Source organism: Mchenga conophoros, linkage group LG19, assembly GCF_057382185.1.
Source record: "Mchenga conophoros isolate Kocher_MC1m ecotype Shallow Benthic linkage group LG19, M_conophoros_male_GT1.1, whole genome shotgun sequence".
Lineage (NCBI taxonomy): Eukaryota > Metazoa > Chordata > Actinopteri > Cichliformes > Cichlidae > Mchenga > Mchenga conophoros.
In genome coordinates this window covers 4,642,665-4,664,870 of record NC_140544.1, presented here as the reverse complement: position 1 = coordinate 4,664,870, position 22,206 = coordinate 4,642,665, and the positions used below count along the sequence as shown (strand labels likewise).

The following is a 22,206-nucleotide window of genomic DNA, read 5'->3' as shown; positions in this document are numbered from 1 at the left end:
TCAGCTCTCAGTCCTAACACTGCTGTTTGATTGGCAGTTATAGCCCCAGGAAAACCCCAGGAGACACATCTAACACACTCCCAAACAGAAACATCTTTGGACACATGCACATTCATAAGGGATCAAGCCACAGTTCCACAGCAGCGAATCAACACACAATTGCCAGAAAACACACATGCATACATATATTTTTAAGACATGAAAACAACCTCCCCACACACACACACACACACTCACACAGCTAGTGGTGAGGTTTTCCGAGGATGCGGGATAAATTGGCCCTGACATGTAAACAAAAAGCCCTAAAATGACTTGATTCAGCACATCGAAGTGCAATACACACGCATCTACAACAGGCTGTGTGCATTTCTCTGTGTGTGTGTTTCAGAGGACAGTCTACGTATTCATCAAATGAGGCAGATTCTTATTGATTTGTGTGTCTATTAGCAGCGTTAACGACAGGACTGGAAACACTGGATTCAGCCTCTCCATTTGAAATCGCTCACAATATCTCATCAGCAATGATAGGAATAAAATAAATATTTGATTGTGTTTATATTTACTCCAGGTTTTATCTTTAAGAGCTGATAGCGTAGCAGCAGAAACAGATGAGGTTATCACAAATGCAGCAAACAAACCTCCACCGTATTTACTGTAGCTACAGACGCACACAATATAATAACAATGATAATAGTAGCAAGTCAGAGGAGCACCGCTGTTACAGTTCATTCTAAGAGGATGTGAATTTATTGATAAAATGTTATTGCAAGTCATCTGGAAACATATGTCTCAAACCCACAAATTTATCCTCATGGTGGCGCTAGAGGAGAAGCCCGTGGCTGATCCTTACCATGAATGTCAGTGCCTGCCTAGAGCCACGCCAGCAGCACTATTTAAAATGGAAGAGAGGTTATTTTTTGTGTAACTCTTTGTATCAGATATCACGTAACTGACACCACATAAATTCCAACATAGTCCATAATATCCCCATCAGGTGTTTTTTAATAGTCGTCCTTCATAAAATTCCCTTCATTCAGCCTGTAACATTAGACAAGTTACGTTCGAGAGCATATTTCAGGACGAGTACCACGGACAGTTCTTCACACATCGATGGGGCCTTGTTTTGCTTATTTTAAACTCCAGATTTTTATTCTTGGACTCGACTAGAATATCCATCCATCCATCCATTTTCATCCGCTTTGTCCGGGGCCGGATCGCGGGGGCAGCAGCCTAAGCAACTAGAATAGCTTTGCACAATTTTCAGGAACATATTATTCATATCCCCTCTGAAGGACAAAACATACAGAGCCAAGAGTAGAAAAAAACAGTTTGAAACAGAGCATTTAGCCTGAAACAAGAACTTTTGCTTTCTTCCCTTTAAGCCAGACAAAACAAAAGTTTGAACAGCAGGTAGAAGGCAGTCTGAGATGACCATATGAGGATATCCCTTCTCACTGACATAATACTGAGCTTTTTGCTTTAGAGCATACTGTAGCCTGAGCTTTTGGCCTATTGTACATTGTACGCTACCCCATTATTTGAAACATTTTTACATAAGGCATCAGAAATATGAGGAAAAAACATAATAGATCCACTTTAAATAACGGTTTGGGTAAACTGAAGGTTTGTGCAATCATTTGACCAATAATTATAATTATTAGAATAATGCTGCAGTTTTGATCAGTGGGTTGTGATAATGATAAGGTCGTGGTCTCCTTCATAGTTGAATGTTTAGGAAATCACCTTTTTTCTACATTTCTGCGTTCGGTAGCCTGAAAATGCACACTAGCTAGGCCGTTTACTTATTTCTGGCTGCATGGTAGATAAATAGGAGAAGTTCATTGACATACATATATGCTTGCTTTTCTTTTGGTCCTACTTGCAATAGGCAGTTAGGCAAAATGAGCAATGCACACATGCGCATGCAAACTAACAGATGGAGGCATGAGTCTAGTTTGAAGACAAATAATTTTTGACAGAAATCCTTGAAGATCCTTCAGACTGGGAAGCAGCCCAACTCATGACTGTGTGTGTGTGTGTGTGTCTTTAGTCACTGTGTCCTCAAGGCGGGCATCCAGGAGAAATTGCTTCAGTGTACTTCAGTGTGTACACATACTGTACAAGTGTGTGTGCGTGTTTCATTATGGCTTTAGTCAGCTGTTATGGAAGTAATTTGCTTTTTCATACCTTAGCCTGCGTTGGCTCGGTTGTTGCCAACGTCAGAAAAAATGATTAAATAAATAACTGAGTGAGTATGTAGCTGCGGGACTGAATCAGTTAATGACCTCCTTACTGACTGACTGACATTATGACCATGTAGCACTGACAAAAACATCACATTATCACTTCAAAGTTTTTGTCAGCAATGAACTTCTTTCAAAAGTTGTTTCCACAAAACACTAAATATATTTTATGATGTACTTCCCATGGCAGCAGCAGACTTTCCTTGGTGCTGGGCCATCTTCCTTGGCCAACTTATATAAAAGTTTCTTGTGTTACTGACAATAGCTTTACATGATTCAGAGTTCAGAATAATCTTTAATCTTATAGTGGGGATTGTTGGAGTTCCTCAGTTCATCTAATGCAGGGATCTCCAGCCCCAGTGCATGAGAGCTACTCTCCTACAGCTAGATGCATCCCAACACAGCTGAATCAAATGGTTGAATTGGTTGGGTTGAGTTAAGTGCGCATGCGCCAACCAGCGTGCAGCCTGTTACAGTCGCTCCTGCTTTTCTCTTAGTTTAGCTCTTTTTTCTTACGTATTCTTTTTTTAAATAATTTCCCCCAGGGATCAATAAAGTATTCTGATTCTGATTCTGATTCTGAATTAAGTTTGGCAAAGGCTTGATAGCAAGCCAGTCATTTGATTCAGGTGTGTTGGAACAAGGATGCATCTTAAAGCTGAAGGAGAGCAGCTCTCGAGGACTGGAGTTGGAGACCTGTCATCTAAGGTCTAAAACAAACTGTTTTGCTCCCATCTTCCTTCCTTCCTTTAAACCAACGTTCTGTCAATATAAAACAGGTGTGAGCAGTAGTTGGATGGAGCTTCTGTGTCTGAGATGACTAAATACAGATCTCCACTCTCTTTGACATCATTAAGAGCCATGAGTCAGCTAAAAAGTCTGAAACTGAGTGTTTAGAGCAGTCTGAAATCTGAGCTGAAAGCTCATAGGGATTGCTTGCACAAAAATACCAATGTCATTTTTTGTTTGGATTTCTTATATATATACAAATGAAATTCCAACTATTTGGAAATCTCCTTTGTTCTCCCTTTGCTTAAAGGTTGGGATACTTCAGTTGTGACTAATTACAAGTCCATCTCTAAATAATCTGCTTTTGTCAAAGTTCTGGAAGTTCTTGTTAACGAAGAGCAGAAAAAGGGGAAAAAGTTCCCCTCTGGAGATTTTTAAATGATTTCCAGTCAGGCTTCTAGAAAAATTACAGTACAACTATAGCAGCCTTAAAAGTGATTGTTTCAAGCAGATAACAAGCAACATTGTGCATCCATTTTTATTGACCTAGCCATAGCATTTGACACAGTTAAAACCAAGACTTGCCATCGAAGGGCTGTTAGAAAACGTTGGATGCTTTCAGAGTTATTCATCAATCAGGCCTCAGTGACTTCTAGCTTGCTTAATGTGATCAGTCCTCATTTTTATGCTGATGATATGATGATCTACTCCTCTTATAGCCAGGCTCTCTGTCAGTTCCAGTGCAGTATAGCATAGCCTGTGTGATTTAAAACTTAAAAATTCAAAATATAAACCCCTGAACCTCTCATGTATTATATACTTCAGGGCTCAGAGATTGAGTGAGCATCTCAATATAAGTACATAGGAAAAACAATTGACGACTCACTCTCGTCTACACCTCGCATTCGGTGAAAAAATTGAAATTGAAACTTGGTGTTTTCTTTCCTGTCTATCTGTTTCTGGCCAGAAAGACTTTTATGTCTCTGTTTGGTTATGGTGATGTGATTTATATACATGGGTCCCCAGAATGCTTACATATCCTGCATTCTGTTTATTCTGGAACGATGGGATTTATTACAAACTTTAAGACTTTTACTCACCCTTGTGCATTGTATGCTGAGCTTGAGTGGTCTGCTTTGTCATGTTGTAGATTCAGCTACTATGTATATTTATATGTAGATCTTTTATTTATAAGGCTATTTTTGGTTTGCTTCTTATATACTGACTTATATTAATCAGAAATTGTGGGAAATTGTTGTCCTCCATGTTTCACCACTTTGTCTGTCCCAGAAGTTCAAATGGAATTTGGAAAAGGAGAATTCAAATTTATCACTCCTAAATTAAAACTTAAGACACTTAATTAATGCCGCAGTTTGTGGGGGGAGACAGTGTGTGGGTGTGTGAGGACCCAGGTGCAGACACAGGCGAGGAGACCACAACTAACTTGAACAAAACGTGAGCCTTTTATGACGGCTGATAATCAGGTCAACAAAACAAGGCAGTAAGCACAGAGGCAAAACAAGACTGGAACCTACACTGGGAAAACTGAGGAAACAGACTTAACTATGATAACTAGGAAGACAATGAAAAGGAGACTGCGATGACTATGAACAGGACTTTGTGCAGGAACATGAAGGAGCAATGAACTCATACATGAATAGGCAACATGACCTGCACAGAGTCCTGAAACCTGACATGACATGATGGGTGGAACAAGGACGACGGGACACTGAACACAGGAAGACAGAGGACTTTAATACATACATGAGGTGATCAGGGGAAGTGGAGACATGTGAGGAAACAGCTGACTAGAACAAACCAAATGACACCACATTGGAAGTGAAACTAAAGCAATGAACATTGAACACCCTTCAAAGTAAAACAAGAACCCTAAATAAGACACAGAAGTGACATGAGCTTGACAACATGAATTACACAGACAGGAGACATGACAGATAAGACTCACAAACCTCTGAGGAAGAATTAACACAGGGATGAGACACAAGAGGAGTCCAATAAACCATAAAATATAACTGCAAGTAGGTATGACAGAATGTAAGTAGATAAGCTGAAAAGAAACTAGAATACAGATGAATAACAAAATATCATGAAACTTAGAAACACTGGGTCACATGACTCTGGACCATGACAATTAATTTAAGTTCATTTCAGATAATGTGAATGACTAGTTTTGCCTGAATGGCATCCAACTGTCACGGCGCAGCCTGAGTGTTGGTATGAGGACGCAAGTGCAGACAGGGAATAATAATGGATTGCATTTATACAGCGCTTTTCGGGACCCCTCAAAGCGCTTTACAATACCACTATTCATTCACTCTCACAAATCATACACTGGTGAAGGCAAGCTACAGTTGTAGCTACAGCTGCCCTTGGGCAGACTGATGGAGGCGAGGCTGCCATATCGCGCCATCGGCCCCTCTGGCCATCACCAGTAAGCAGTAGGTGAAGTGTCTTGCCCAAGGAGACAACGACTGAGACTGTCCGAGCCGGGGCTCAAACCGGCAACCTTCCGATTACAAGATGAACACCCAACTCTTGAGCCACGATCGCCCTAAGGTACTAAGGTTAAACAAAAAGCGAGCCGTTTATTACGGCTGATACACAAGTAGAAAATAAAGCAAAATAAAACGAAACTAAAACCTAAACAGGGAAAACTAAACTGGTAACTATGACAACAGGCGTGAACATGATTGTGAACAGGAACGTGTGAGAAACTATAACGAGGAAAATCATGAACATGAAACATGAACACGACCTGAGCAGAATCATGTAGTACATGGAACGGGAAAGAAAACAGTCAAAGGCTACGTCCACACGTACCCGGGTATTTTTGAAAACGCAGATTTTTCTATGCGTTTGCACCTTTCGTCCACACGTAAACGGCGTTTTTGGTCACTGAAAACGGAGATTTTTAAAAACTCTGGCCAGGATGGATCTTTTTGAAAACTCAGTTTTTGCATTTACGTGTGGACGAGAAAAACGGAGAAAATGCAGAAAACGCAGCGTCAAAGGTGTGTGCCTTTTTTGACGTCACACTGTGCGCCACGTTATTGTTTCGGTGAAATGAATTTCTACAATACTGTTACTGTTAATTGTACTCTCTGCAGTGTTTAAATGCTTACATATACACACACAGTTACTGTCCCTCCACACATACAACTCGGTTCTGCTTCTATGCCCCAGCTTTGTTTTCTTTTTCCCACCGAGGCTTCTAGACTTCTGATTGGCCTGCACGGTTAGGACTATATCGCCACCTGTTGCTTTGGTATGTTCCTAGCAGCGTTTTCCTTCATTTCTGCCTTTACGTGTGGACGGGATTATTTTTTAAAACGAAAACGGAAAATCTCCGTTTTCAAAAATACCCGTGTGGACGTTGCCAAAGACTGAATGAAAACACACAGAAGGCTAATGAGGGAAGTGGAAACACCTGGGGAGACATGGCTGACACAAATGAACATAATAACTCCACAGGAGAAGAGCAAAACTAAGCACATTGAACATAGAACCACAAGACTTTCAAAATAAAACTGGAATCACGGAGAGATGTAGACATAATAACACCGACTACATGACACACACAGACAACAAATACATGACATATTGTCACTGAAGACAAGAAAAGACTTTTAAATCAGGAGTTATAGAAGAACTAGAAACTCAATTCAATCCTAAGTAACAATAGCAACCAAAGAACTTAACACATTCCACATATCAAAATACAAAATAAAATTCAAAATGCTGGGTTACAGACCCAACTCCTGACACCCAACATTGTATCAGTATATAAATGACAGAAAATTAGTAAAACCACAATTGTCCCCTTTCAATGTTAATTCATTTTTTTGGATTAGCTGTCCTGCCGTGGTTATTCTTTTGACCAAGGTCGCTTCTGCTTTGCTGTAAGTGCAGTAATTTACTTGATAAATGTGCAAAAAGCTTACATAAATGAGGCAATTTTTAAATGTAGTTCTTGGCTTGGCTTCAAAGTTATAGACTGAGGGAACATATTAGCACAGAAAAGAACAGTCTAACCAGCTAATGAACAACTTGACTGATTTACTGATTCACTGACCGACTAACTAGCCAGCAAACAGTCTGCAAACGCAACCAAGACAGAAATAGAGAGAAGTAATGAAGGAAAGTGGAGAGACATTTAGATAAACTCTGTTTTTTTTTCCTCCGAGAGGCTCCATTTAGTTTCATTTCTATAACAGCAGCACATACACAAACAGAATATTCTCTCGTTCAAACACACCTCAACACAGACAGTGCTGTTGATTGTGTATTGCCGGTTTGTTTATTAGCTCGCTGATTGAGCAGCTCTGCCTTCTACAGATTGGATGACCTTTCCAGATCCTTCCGTCGAGTCCGCTAAGTAGATCGGACGGCGAACGCAACTCGACGCGACAACACTTTATTCAGATTGTTACTGAATGAGGAAAAAGCAGGCGGTCATATGTGTGTATGTGTGCACATTGGGCTGTTTGTACACACTCACTCTGCCTTCATTGGTTCAATTGAGGCCTCATCTCCATATAGTTTGTATGCAATTACATCTGAGCGGCGCTCTGAGTGCCTCTATATGATTGTGTCTGGATACCGAGTGCAACTAGCTGTGGTGTGTGTGTGCGTGTGTGTGTGTGTGTGTGTGTGTGTGTGTGTGTGTGTGTGTGTGTGTGTGTGTGTGAGAGAGAGAGAAGGATAATTTGTGAGAAAGAGCAGCGAATCATGCTCCATGTGTGAATATGTTTGTTTTTGTGTGTGAAGCAATTGATGGTCAATTTGTGCGCATGTGTGGCTTTATGGGAACATTTGTGCGAGCTTGATAGGAGTGTGTGTATGAGGGGTAATTTGTGCCAGAGAAAAGCAATTCGTATTAAATGTGTGCGTCAGGTTTTATGGGTGATCTGTGTTAGTGAAATGTTTGTGTGTGTATGTACATTTATATGCATACACATGTACGTGCCGTTTCATAGATGCGTGTGTATGTTGTCAGCTGACGCAGAGGATAAGTATGGAGAGTGTTTCTAGTGGCTTGCTGAATGCTTGCAGGGCTTTAAAGGGCACGTCCGACAAAACGCGCCACGTCCGAATCTCCTTCATCTGCAATAAACAGCTAATCACACTCAGTGGAAGATGATCCCACTCAGACCGCCGACTTCATCATGCACACACGTTCTGTTCGCTTTCAAGAAGGCTCACTATGTTACCTTGATTCTGGTCATCTTGGTCTTTATTTAAGACAGGGTATTTGTACGTTGTAAGAAGCACTGAATTAAGTTCACCTTAGAATGTATTAAAAAGTCTTACGCTCGAGGGGTCTTTGCAGAAGTGCTAAACCAGAGAAAGGCAGGAATTTTTCATGGAAAACCTGCAATTCAGCAAACTGAGAACATGACATGCATAGACATAGTGTTAATTTGTAACATTACAGATTATTTGACATTAGACTGTTTACCAGCATAGGGTCTACTTTTATTTATTTTTAAATTCTATGGATGGTTTTATTCATTTATTTATCTAATCGACTAAAACATAAAACATAAATTTCCATGTAGCATTAAAAGTCTTCATTTTACAGTGCAGAAACCTATTAACAGTGTATTGGACGACATCTTAAGGGAATTTTATAATAACTATAAAACAACATCATCTCAAGATTCAGCAGTAGTGCAAAATATTCTTTAAAAACCCTTTCATTTGAGCGTTAAATGTCACAAATTATTCTCTCAAAACAGTTAAAAACATCTCAAAAGAAGCTGCTAATCAAACCTGTAAGTTGCATTTTTCATTGCAAAGAGGTATTTTAGTTTCTTTTCTTGCATTAATATTCTTATATTGATTGTTATGAAGCCCTTTGAACTATCATCAGCATCCACAGCATATCGTGGAAACAGCATATCAGTCCTCATTGGTTATAGCAAGGTACAACTAACAAACATAACAGAGAATATGTTGATGTGAACGCAATCTCAGAATGAACCAAAGAAGTGTAAGAAATAATTCAGTCTGGGTAATATATACCCCTGTGTTCTGTTGTTTTCTCCAGGCGGAGCAGACCACCAGTCAGTGCGAAGCCCAGCGAATGGCCTTAGAGCAGATGGCTATCAAACTAAGCAGCCTGCAGTACCCCTCACCCACCAACAGAAGGCGCGGCAATCACCTGGCCAGGAACAACAGGTAACTGCACAACAGGAAACAACAGAATAAGTGATCAGTAATTTTCTGTTAGCTTCCGTAATTGCTTTACAGTGCTCTATTTTGTAAAACAAATGCATGTCTACTATGGGAGGACCTGTTAAAACTTCCCCACATCCCTCATGTACACACACATTCGTGTAGTGCTAATTATGACGCATACACTCAGAATCGAATTGGTAGAGTATTCATTGACCTCCTGGGCTACAGTTCATCCACCACTAGGCTACCGTATTTTTCAGACTATGAAGTGCAATATTAATCAACAGGTCTATTTTCATACATAAGACGCATTAAGCGAAACAAAACATGACTGAAAGCCTTGAGTTTGAAATCCGCTTCGTAAGCATGTCTCTTAATAGGTGCCATTCTGGGGTCCTTATACACACAGAGTAATATTATGTTGAAGCACAGTAACTCCGCGAGGCTCCTGACTACGGTAGCCGTAATGCTCCGACAATCCATCATGCGGTGCAGCTTCGTGGCTTACCAAAGTCGTACTAACACATTTTCACAGATTTTTGAGCGCCGTGTACCACATAAAATCGGTTCGAGGTCAGTAAGCACAACCAGAATTAATACATAAGGTGCACCGGATTATAATGCGCACTGTCAATTTTTGTGAAAATTAAAGGATTTTAAGTGTGCCTTATACTCCAAAAAATACAGTAATTTAGCAAACTGGTTAACAAACCTCAAACCTGCCGCATGACTAGGCTGAGGATCTTCATTCTTGGGGTTATGAGAATCAGACGGTCTCTCTATATAGAATTTAAAAGTTATCAAGCCAGGATAACAACAGCTCCCTACTTTAGAGGTGATCCCTGAGATTTTAAGAGAAGTCACAGGGATCAATGCAAGTACTACAGAACCGTAAGACACTAAGCGACCACTTTAAACCATCAGTTTAATGTGTTAATTTAGTGTAATATAGGCTCGAGCTTATCCCAACTAGGGCCAAATGTGCACTACACCCTGGACAGGACACCACCAATTCTGTGAACAGTGAATATAAAGTTTTTGCATGTAAAACTTTATATTCAGCCATGTATTTTGAAATTTACCCCAAGCTTCTGTGTCCATTACTTAAAAAATATATCCCGTAGGAGACACATGATTCTTTTCATACACCCTGTAGAAATTCTATGCACTCATAAAACTGAATTTGCCTCCTATGGTCAATTGAGGGACAAAGCCTGTGAGCCCAGAAGTGCCAACCATTGTTCAAACTTTCTGTTTGTGATGTGCAGCCAATTAGAAGAAAAGTGGCTCAAAGGGAACAGGAAGTGAGCTAAAACAATGAACTAAGGCCCAATAGGAGACAAACGAGGACTTCTTTCTTGCTGCTCCTGTGTATTCCAAGAATAAAATCCAGGGAGCTGTAAATCATCATAACAGGTCCACTTTAAAGTCCTTTGTTCTGACTTTTAGAAGTTCCACCATTTCATTGGGCCTGTTAAACAAGGTGTTCGAGTTTGTGTGTTGAACGTGCAGAGGACAGAAGCTGCAGAGCGTAATGGAGTGCAAAATAATAAGAGTGAAAACTAGCAGGTCAGTGTTGTCTGTTGTGATAGAAGCGACACAGGCAAACATAACAGACAACACACACATGCAGCTAAACGCAGTCACACACACAGAGCATGAGCGTTAACAGCAGTAATCTGGTGTGGCCAGGCTCGGCTCGGCGAGCACCGTGTTTGGTCACGCTGCCTGTCGGCGTTTCATCCCCGGCTTTGAGGAGCTTCTCACTGCAGTTATCACTCACACACAGGGCGCACACACACACACACAAAAAGAAAATGACAACATACACTGAGTAGTGTGTATGCAAATAAAAAAACTGAGGCTTAAATTACTCCCTTTGAGTCTGTAGCATGTTGTGTTCTGCAGACTTTGCGGGTGTTGTCAGTGTGACTTCACGGTGGCTTCCGCGAAGCGTGCGGTGCGTGCGTTGTCTGTGCAAGTGTCCACATATACGAATCAAACCCACTGCAGTGCCACTGGACTGTCTTCTACTTGAATTAAATAACAGTTGTTACATGCGCAAGTTGTTTGTGCGCAAAGAGTGAAAACCCACAGCACAAATGTAAATGAAAGCCTCATCTTGTTTGTGTTTTTCAGCCCTCTGAGGCTGCGGCGTAATATTTCAGTAATTTACATTGAATGTGTCGGGCTCTAATTGGTTATTCATATGTTAGCTGTTGCCTTTCACATTTACATTTGGGTATGTGTGAGCGTGTGTGTGTGTGTCTGTCTGTCCAGTGCAGTGGTGTGTGTGATGCGTTTTGTATTAATTGGATGTTACATGTTTTTCTTTGTGAGTTTCATTCTGTTGAGATTTCTGGTTTTGGTTCAGTTGTGAAGAAAATGAAGGTCAGACGGAATTATTCACTAATCTCAAGCAAAATATCTCAATTCTAAATTATTAGCAGAATGAAAGTTAGTAAGGGTGGAAGATATAGATTTTTTGTGGTAACTAAAGTAACTAAAAGTCAATTTTTATTTTTCATATTTCTTATTGTTATGTTCAAAATAATCTAAATGCTTATATAGGAAAGATGAGGCATGTCCAAGCTTCTAACCAATCAGGACATGAAACCTTTCAGAGCAGAAATATATATATATATATATATACATACATCAAAGTCATACTTTTAATACCAATAAGTACTTTGGTTTCACTTGTTACCTTATTTAACATATTTATATCTTAAAAAGTCCAACATGAATACACGAAGGACTAACATTAGAATTGAAAGCAAATGCATGTTTAACTGAATGACTGAGTGACTTGACTTTGCAGGAATTAATGACTTTGTGATAAAAGAGAAACAGAGAGAGGATTTAGACTTTGTAAATATATGGATGAATGAACTTAATGTAAGAATGAGAAGGACCCTACACAGGTCTGAATCCAGAACCCTCTGACTGTGAGGCAACAGTGATACCACCTTAAAACTCTGTTATCCAGTTCTACTTTAACCACAGACTTTTGATGGCTGTCTACAACCATTTGGTAGCTGAAGATGGCATTTTAGATCTTTTTCAGGACTAATCATTGTTTCTGTTCAGTTTTTACTATTTGAAACAGTTTTGTTTTATTTCAGTTTTTATTAGCTTCAGTGTTGTTTTTAATCTTTTGAATTGTTAACGTAATGGAGGGCATACTGTATGTCAGAGGCAAGATTTAGGAAAATCAGTACTGCTATTAAACTGAAATGAGTTGACTCACAGTCTCAATAAACTCGTCCATCAATGCCTCGTCAGGCAAACAGGACTAAGAACATTTCATCTATAGTTTTATTTTATTTAGTTTTCCAAGTTGACGAAATCATTTCAGTTTGTTTATTTTAGTTAACTTAAATTGTTTTTTCACATTTAGTTTTAGTTTTTTAGTTTAGTTTTAGGGAACTTTCCTATTGTACGACGTGTTAGTCAGTGTTTTTAGTCCACAAAAGTCTAAATAAATTAAACTTGTGCACCACGCTCTTTTCCAAGATTAATAAAATAATAAATTAGTGAGTGAATGACTGATTAAGCACCCGGGTTTTGTTTGTGGACAACTTGATTTGAATGTTTCCGTAGGGTGAACCCGTTAGCATGGATGAATGAAGAAGTGTGTGAATATCAGCACGGGCCTCTGCGCTGCTCTTCATCGACAGTTCGATTTTAATGTCTCTGTAGGATGAATCCATTAGACTGGGCGAGTGTCAGTGAATCACCTCATAAATCCAGCAGAGTCTCTGACTGAAAGGTGACGGCTGCCAATATGACTCATTCAACCTTTCATTCTATCGCTTCATCCTCCTCTCTTGTCATCCTTTCTTCCTTCACTCCATCGCTCCCTGCGTTCCTCCTCACCCTCTGTTCCTGCTCTTTCCCAGTTGCTCTTCCTTGACCTCTGCTTTGTCTCCTCTTTCTTGGCCTTCTGCTACCTCTTCATTTCTCTTCATGTTTTTCTCCTGCTCACCTTGCTTTATTTTGCATCCTTTCTCTCAGTGTAACTACTTTGTTGCCTTCCTCTATGCACCACTCCCATCCTCTTCTTTACTTTTATTTATTTAGAATATCTGTCTTCTCATCTTATTGTTACCTTCTCCAGTTTCCTCTTTCTCCATTCCTCTCCTCTTTCTCGTTCTCTCTCTGAGAGCCTTGCCTTCCCTCCTCTTGCCTTATGTCCCTTGCTCTCTTCTTTCTGCTGTATGGAGGATGATGAATTAGAGACAGCAGTTACAGCCGCTATCGGCGTTGCAGCAGCAGGCGACAGGGAGAGAGAGAAAGGGAAGTAGAAAGTGAAGTATGATAACAAATCTGTCCATTTAAGCCTGAAAGACACCGAGAGTGTTTTAGTTAGCAACAAGGTATCTATCCTGAATCCTGTTTAAAATACAATACTAGTTAAAGAACTTCTCAAAATAATGACACCACAGATCATTAAAATATATATATATACATACATAAAAGAGTAAATCAGTAAGAAAGTATTTAAAAATGAAAGATTCCAATATATTTTTTAGGCCCCTCATGAAGACATTTTAAGTTTCAGTTGGGTGGACTATCACCTGCTATTTTACACCAATAATCAATAGCAAGGTGTCTCAACAGTACCTCACGGCCAGATATCGGAGCATTTAGCTGTATATCACCATATAGTTTTATTCAAACAGCTGTGTACAAAATACCAGAAAGGAAAGACAGAAACTCAGAACTTGAAATTTTTACAGGGTTAGTAAACCCTGTAAAATAGAGGACACTAACAATGTTACAGCAGTTATTTTGAAAAGCATGTATTTCACATCACTCACATAAAACTCAACACTGACTGAAGGACATATGGAAGGAATCTGGAGCTGTGAGACAAAGAAGTACAGAACTTCAACATCTATCATAGCATCACACAGGAAAATTAACTTGTCCATCTGGTTGTCACAGTGCAGGGGTGTCCAACTCCCGGCCTCAAGGGCCGGTGCCCTACAGGTTTTAGATATCGCCCTGGGTCAGCACACCTCAATCAAATGATCAGTTCATTACCAGACCTCTGGAGAACTTCAAGACACGTTGAGGAGGTCATTTAGCCATTTAAATCAGCTGTGTTGGATCAAGGACACATCTAAAACCTGCAGGACACCGGGACTCGAGGCCTGGAGTTGGACACTCCTGTCATATTCCCTTCATTGCAGATTGAAGCTGGGCCCAACAAATTCCTTTGCTTAGTGTCTGTGTGCCATTCTCTGTTGTGTTTGGGTAGAAAATAGAAAATACAGACGTATAGGATGTGTAGAGGTCAGTGTTACACTGAAACACATGGCATTTAACTACTTAATCTCATCAGATGCACATTTATTTCATTATTGAAAAATGTCTGGATAGCTAGTGTAGATATCAGTATGTTTTTCCATGTAGGTTTGCACACTTTCTATCCACATTATTTTTTATATCCAGTGTTGACTGGAATTATGTTGAGGTAGAAATGAATAATAGATCCTTATAATTCAAATTTCCTCAGGTGACTGAATGTCAGAAAGGCTCTCTATAATACTCTTGTGCGCTCCGTCAGCGCAGTGTGACAGAAAACGAACTTGACACTTCAAACACTCTGTAACCATCCCGGTGTTGAACGCAGCCCCACAGTGGCGCCTCGTCGATCCTTCCTTTCCGATTTGTCTGTTTTCTCGTCTTCCACCCCCCGTGAGATACTGTTTTACAAAGCATTTAGTTAACATTAGTGTGAGAACAAGACGGAAATGGAGGAGAGGAGGGGAGGTAGAAAAACGACAAGAGAAAACAATCTGTACGAGTGTTGTATCTGCTTCATCTGTCTTAGTCAGTAAAGGGCCGCTCTGCTCAGCGCATAATGAGGAACACCGCCTCTGGGGGAAGGAAGCAGCGTTTGCTTGCTTTGCTTTTTTCTCCTCGGTTTAGCTTTTATTTCACGGAGAATCACTTTCAGTGGAGGACAGGAGGTGTGAGGAAAGGATAGGATGAAAATAACAGAAGATCAAGGCGGGGGGAGTTAGGAGGAACAGGTGGAAAAATGTTGGCAAATCTTGTTTTATTTCTCTGTAGCCGTGAGCAGGAAAAAGGAGTTATGAAAAAAGCCGCAGAAGATGAAGAAAACAATTTTTAGAAAGTAAAAACAGAAAATGGGGACAAGTTCGAAATTGTGATGGATATAAAAACCACAGAATAAACTAAGGTCATTTCTGAAAAGTGGGGAACAGGATAAGAACAGAAAGCTTTGGGAACAAGTTTGTGCAAAATAACACAAAATTATTACATGCAAAACTCTCAGTCACGAGGAAAGGTTAAAGTGGTTATTAATCATAAGTATTCTTGAGATGACAGAAGCAATTAACATGATAAATATTTCAGAAAATGCCATAGTTACAAGTTCTTTATGTGTGGGAGCAGAAGTAAACTTTTCCAAGATGCAGGAAGTATAATTTTATTAAGGTTTTGAAAACACATGACCAATAACCACGTGATGCTAACTTGTCCTCCAGTTTGTACATGTGAACATCATGGTGACAGTGTAGCATCAAATGAATAATGCCCAGTCATGCAGGCCTAGAGACTGGTCTGAAACCATACGGCCGGTCTTGAAGGAACAACGAGTATTCTCTGACTGGTTGCGAGTGGTTGCTGGAGTTTGATGCCACACACTGCGAAAATGATTGCTAATGCCCCAGTCACGTAAGGTTGGTTAGTGATCCCCTGGCAAGAACCTGTCCCTGTTTAGGGAAAAAATCTGTATCGCCCAACCAGTTGGAAAAAACTCCCTGTGTTTGGTTGCAAGCATATTGCTGTGGTAGTAGTTTAAATAGAACTGATGGACTTGTCTACAGACACTGTTCAGGTACTCTACGACCTGTAGTCAAACAGGTGTCCCAGTCAGGTATTGCCACCTCGCCCCCAACTCCAGTATTCAGATCAATGATGATTTCAAAATTCGCAGAAGTTATGAAGAGGGAACCTATCCTAAATCCATTTTTTGTGCCAAGCTGTAAATATACATTTAAGGTTGTAAAGTTGGGCATTTTAATATGAAATTGTCACTTCAAACCATTTGAGGCTGGGCCCCAAAAGTGAGTAGAACTGCAGTTTTGTATGCATGTAGCATTGGCTTCATTTTTCAGCTTCAGAGGTTGCCCCTTGGTTAAGACTCACTTATTGGGTCTATATTGCAAAACAACAGATGTAAAAATATGTACGTGTATATAATTTCCTCAGGGATTAATAAAGTATTCTGATTCAGGCCCATAAATGCATGCATTCATTCCAAAGATATTAATAGTTTGAATTTTGTAGCTTGTAGGAGACAATGGTAGAGAGTTGAGTATTTTTTGTTGTATTTGTTGTTTTTTTCATAATTTCATTCATAGTTTACTCTCCCTACTTTGATGGAACATCAAATTGTAGTGTGTTTCCTTTTTTAAGTGATGAATATGTATGCGGCTTTCTGGGTAACTGTGATTTTCAGTAAGTGTGTGTTTGTGTATTTGAGTGATTTTCATGTGTGTGCTTCAGAGAGCACCTCTTAATGTGTGGTCGCCTTGCCTGGCATGTACGTGCAGTGTGTGTGCTTGTGTGCGAGTCACTGTGGAAATACTGTGGGTCTGACAGAGCTGTCAAACTGTCGTCGTCAGCGACCGGAGAATTCCAAACAATTTCACCGCTAATGTTGAGAAACATGTTGGCGATCCCCGCCGAGACCGAAAGCCAGTGAATATATAAATAATAAACACACACGCACCTTAACAAAACGGCTGACAGTAATGCGCGTGTTTGAGCAATCGGCCCCTGTTCCAGCAGCATAAATATTTGATGTGATCCTGTGTTGGGAAGGGGGAGGTGAGAGGATGAGTTAGGAAGGGGAAGAGGGAGGTGATAGTGGGAGGAGTGAGCTGAAAAAGGGGAGGGAGAACTAGAGAGTAAGGAAAGGAACGATGTTAAGAGAAAAAAAGGGAGGTAGAAAGATTTAGAGAAAGTGCTAGGAAACAAGAAAAGGAGGAGGAAACAGGAAAAAGAGAGGTGGAGGAGAAATTCTGGGCAAGAGGAGGATGTGGGAGGCAAACCCATGACATTGAGAGGTCGGAAAAATGAGGTGAAATGGAGAGAGGTGGGGGTGAAATCTGGGATAAGGAGAATGGGGAAGGGAGTGGGATGAAGCAGCAAGAAGTGGGGGGATGACAGAAGACGTGAGGGTGTAAGACTATTTATCGTACTACACTTTCAGTTCAGTTAAATTCAGTTTTATTTATGTAGCGTCTAGGCGCCTCGAGGCATTGTATATTGTAAGCTAAAGACCCAACAATATTAACCACGTCTGAATACAGTTTTACAAAATTAAAATTTAAACAGAAATTTAAACAGCCTGGGTGCTGATTGTATAAACTGTCATGAACACAATATCTAAATATCTTTCTAAGACACCCATACAGTTGCTGAAGATGTCAGCAGGAGCATGGATGTTATTTTTTCTGAATCATCACAAAGTTTTAAACATAAACTTTGCCATTTGGTTTGACCAAAATGTGTATCCAGGATGTCTCTCTTCTCAGTAGCTATTTAATAATATACCTGTGAGTGGAAACAAACACATAGTGGGTTTTTTGTGTTAACTTAAAATGTTTAAGGCAACTTAAACATTTTGACATTACTGCTCATGGAATTTATACGTTTTAAAAAGGTCCACATGTCCAGGCCTATCTTAAGCTTGCCACTGAACATCTAAAGGATTCAGAGAGGGCTTGGGAGAAAGTGTTGTCGTCAGATGAAAACAAAATCAAGCTCTTTGGCATCAATTCGCCGTCTTTGGAGGAAGAGAATTCCTGAGTGTGACCCAAAGAACATCATCCCTACAGTCGAGCACAGAGGTGGAAACATTATGCTTTGGGGTTGGTTTTCTGCTAAGGGCACAGGACGACTTCCCCGCTTTGAGGGGCCAGTGTATCGTAAAGTCTTGAATGAGAACCGCCTATCCTCAGCCTCACTGAAGATTGGTTGTGGATGGGTCTTCCTGCATGACAGTAACCCAAAACATACTGCCAAACCAACAAAGGAGTGGCGAAAGAAGACGCATATTAAGGTCATGCAGTGGCCTACCCAGTCTAGAGACCTCAATCCTTCAGATAATCTGTAGAGAAGCTGAAGCTTCAAGTTGCTAGGTGGCAGTCAAGAACCAAAAAGTATTTAGAGGGTTTCTTTAAAGAGGAGAGGACCAAAACCCTCCTGACATGTGTGCAAACCTGGAGACCAACAACAGTTTCTCCAACAAGTCATGTTTTGCTTGGTAATCAAATACGTATTTACTCCGTGACATACAAATCAATCTATAACTTATATGTCATGTGTTTTTTTCTGAATTTTAGTTTGATAATTTGTCTCTCTCCATTAATATGAAACTAGCATTAAATTACAGGCTGTTCATTTCTTTGGAAGTGAGCAAACTTGCAAATTCAGCGGGGATCAAATAATTGTTTCTATAATAATCTCACAAGACAACTAATTTAAATGAACTGTCAGCTTTGCCACACAGAGTGGTCTAATGTTCAGTTGTTTGTTGGTGGCTACCAAAAGCATCTTGCTGAGGTGCAAGTTGGTAAAGGACATTTAACCAAATATTAGTGGGAGTGTATATATACGTATTTCTGACCGTGTTGGATTTGAGAAAGTTCAAAATAAATTCAACTTGTGAACCAACTCTATAACATCCCAAATTTACCATGACATTCAAGCACATGATCTATAAACTTATGACCACAACTGTAAAATGTGATGAAATACTCCCTGGAACGGCATTTTAGTTTTGCTTTTTGACACTTTTTTCTTTTTGCCTTCTGTTGTCTTTTTCTGTAGAGCAAACTTTATCTGTCAGTCAGTTTTTAGACATGTGTTTTATCAATATAACAAGATCCACGTTTCCCTTTGCCGGAGGACAAAAAAAAATTACAATAATAAAGGAAATAATAAAATAGACAAGATGAATCATAGCAAAACAAACATTTAATTATAACAGTTTAACTCTTTCTTCTCTCTCACTTCCTTTTGTCAGTCTGCAGGAGTTTGAGGCTGAATACCAGGAGCTGTGGGATTGGCTGATGGACATGGACGCCATGGTAACAGACAGTCATCAGCTGATGCTGTCAGAAGAGCAGAGACATCACCTCTTCAAGGTAAATAGTGTTACTTTCACCAACTGAATAGACATGACACTTCTGCATCCAGTGCGACTGATGCTTCTTCCAAATATCCAGCCTGTGGGCGCTGGGCCATGAAGGAAAACTGTGCATTGAGATGAAATGTACCATGGTTGTTTCTGTGTATCAAACTACTGCCCTGGTGCTTCCCTTTACACTACAGTGTCCATAATAGTGTAACTAGGGGTAATCCTTTCAGAGAACTCATTGAAGTCTGCACCTTCTGTGGACTCTTTTGAGGTCTGCAACAATTGATATTCTTTATTTGATATTCTTAAGCAGACTTAATGTGCACATAAAACCTGCAAGTCTGGACTTTTCAGTTTGCATCGGAGGGACATGGCAACAAGTGTGTGACTTACTCTTCATAATCTGGTTGGAAAAAACAAGTAATCAAGTTACTGTCTGCCCTCACAGTGTACACACTTGTACCCAATTGATGCGTGATTGTGCTAGCAATGTAGTGAAAGTTATCAGTGTTAAACTGAACATATGCCCTGTTGGAATAGAGTAGCCTTGTGCATTTTAAATCATTGTCAGCAAGAACTTCGTGATATAACAAAAAAACAGACATACTTAGAGATGAAGGCTATTGGTCAAAAAAAAAAAAACAGCCTAAGAAGTAGGCTGCAGTATACTGAAACATCAGTGTAACTTCCATGTCTGAAAAGCCAATGTACAAGTGCTTGGACTCTTTCATATGGCCAGCAGGGGTGACTTCTCTGGTTCTAGAAGGAACTCTAATCGTATAGATGTCTATGGTCCTTCAGAGTCTTTGTTTAAGACCTCAGTAAACTAGAGTCTTTCAAGTTTTTCTGAATGCAACATGATGTTCAGTTTGTAAATGATGGTCCCATTAGTGTCAAAAAGGAGGATGAGTTAGGATGAGTTCACAAAACCTGATCTCACTAACTAATAGGCTGAGGCTACAGTTGCTACATCAATCTCAACAGCCAGTATGTTCATTTTAAGCTGATGCATTCAGCGATGTGCAAAGATTTTGTACAAAGTTTTTTATAGTATGATAAGATAGCTCACAACTGGCACAGCACGGTCCTATTATGACACTCTTGGATGCCTCAGTTTGGAGTCACTTTCTCATCTAGTTCAGCACACTCTGTGCTATAGATGTGACATGGAGGCACACAGCAAACTTCTAATAAGAGAAAAAGAATAAAAGAATAAAAAATTAGACATAGTAAAGAATAAAAAATGAAATTCCCAAATATGCGATGAATAAGTAAAGTATTTCAAATTGTTTTGTATAATAAAAAACAGGAGGTGATGGAGATAAGGCACTATTACAACTTTACCTGGCAAGAAAGACTTCACATGTTTCCAAACATTCACAAAGGGCCCATCGGCTGCTCTGCTTCCATCATGGAGGAGCAGCACTGACTTCAGTCTCAATATAAAAAGAAAACATGTAACTGTGTAGAAAATATAAGTATTTGATGCAAATAATGCCCGCCCACTTTGGCTGGCTTCCTCTTTCCTGCCCTAATCCTCCCTCCACCTCAGATCTCCTTTTTCTAGCCAGGCACACACACAAACATACACCCGTCTTCATCCTCACCAAGGAGAATAGGATTACAAGGCATAGCCTCCCTCATAACCATATCATAGAGAAGGGTGTGTGTGACAGAGAGAGAGAGATTGTGTGTTTGTGTAATGACATCACTGCCACCAGATGAGTAACACAGAAGAACAGGATGTGTTACGATTAGAGATTTCTGAATTGTGCTCTTCTGTCCTTTAAATGCTTACAAACACACACAGGTGCGCGCACGCACACGAAAAGGGGAATCGAATAAAAATATACTTGTTCCTAAACTGTGTAACAGTTTAAAAAGTATAAGTAAGTCATATTTTGAGAGACAGTAAATGAAATATTGAGGTATGTGTGAGCTGGTGCCATGTGTGTACAATTCAGATTCACTCAATTGGCAGATGTTCATGAATCAATGTGTTAATTTCACTAGTGTCAGGTTGGAAATATTAAAAACGGTTGGGTGGATTAAAAATCGAGACAAAAACTTTAGGTGGGTTTTTCCAAGGAGTGGAACCTTGTGGACCTAAATCCACTCCCAGTTCCAGTTTAATGCACTTCACAGTCTTTCCTGGGCTAGGCTCTACATTATCAGGCTTGACTAAATTTTTAACTTCACAGTCTCAGCTGTACAATATTCATGTCACAGTGCTCGTAGTGATTAATTATTTCATTTTAGTTCTCAGTTGGAGGTTTGGGGTATTTCTAACGGCAGTAATATTTCTCATTTGTGAAATACTGCCTATTGTCAAAAGAGCTTCTGTCACTGTGAGCTGCAACTAAATAAAGTATTGAAATGGATCTAAACTGGTTTCTTTTATTTACAAACCACAGTAAACAAAAACCCCGGCTTATTCTGGCTAGATGCTAAATATTTGATCAGAGGGATTGGTGCAAAAAATACACTAAAAATAGGTACATGATAGTTCACATTGGACATAAAAGACCAATAACCAAAACAAAGCAGTGTTACTGGTGCTGGACATTTTAACATTTTGGAGTTAACGTGTGTGTCAACCATGCAACTGTACGCATGTATATTCATTAATGGTAATAGATAAACTGCGTGCACATACTCTGTTTTTAGAGATCAAACTGCTGACATCTCTTTCTCTTCTTACCCACAAGGCACTGCTGCGAACCAGCAGACATGTAACTTTGTGTTGTTTTCCACTCTTTTTCCCATCCTTCAAACGTCTGTGTGCGTGCGTGCAGACATGACTTATTTAGTGGCCGATGAGACTCACCTGGCCTGCAAATTATTGAT

General features: G+C 39.9%; 1 protein-coding gene across 1 annotated transcript in view; it reads left to right on the top strand.

Moving 5' to 3' along the window:
- Positions 1-22,206, top strand: part of akap6 (A kinase (PRKA) anchor protein 6) — a 230,224-nt gene that overhangs the window by 118,713 nt on the left and 89,305 nt on the right. The window contains exons 14-15 of the mRNA XM_085258340.1: positions 9,043-9,173; positions 19,246-19,366. Of these exons, the coding sequence (XP_085114466.1) occupies positions 9,043-9,173; positions 19,246-19,366 (252 nt within the window). The remainder of the gene's footprint in view (positions 1-9,042; positions 9,174-19,245; positions 19,367-22,206) is intronic.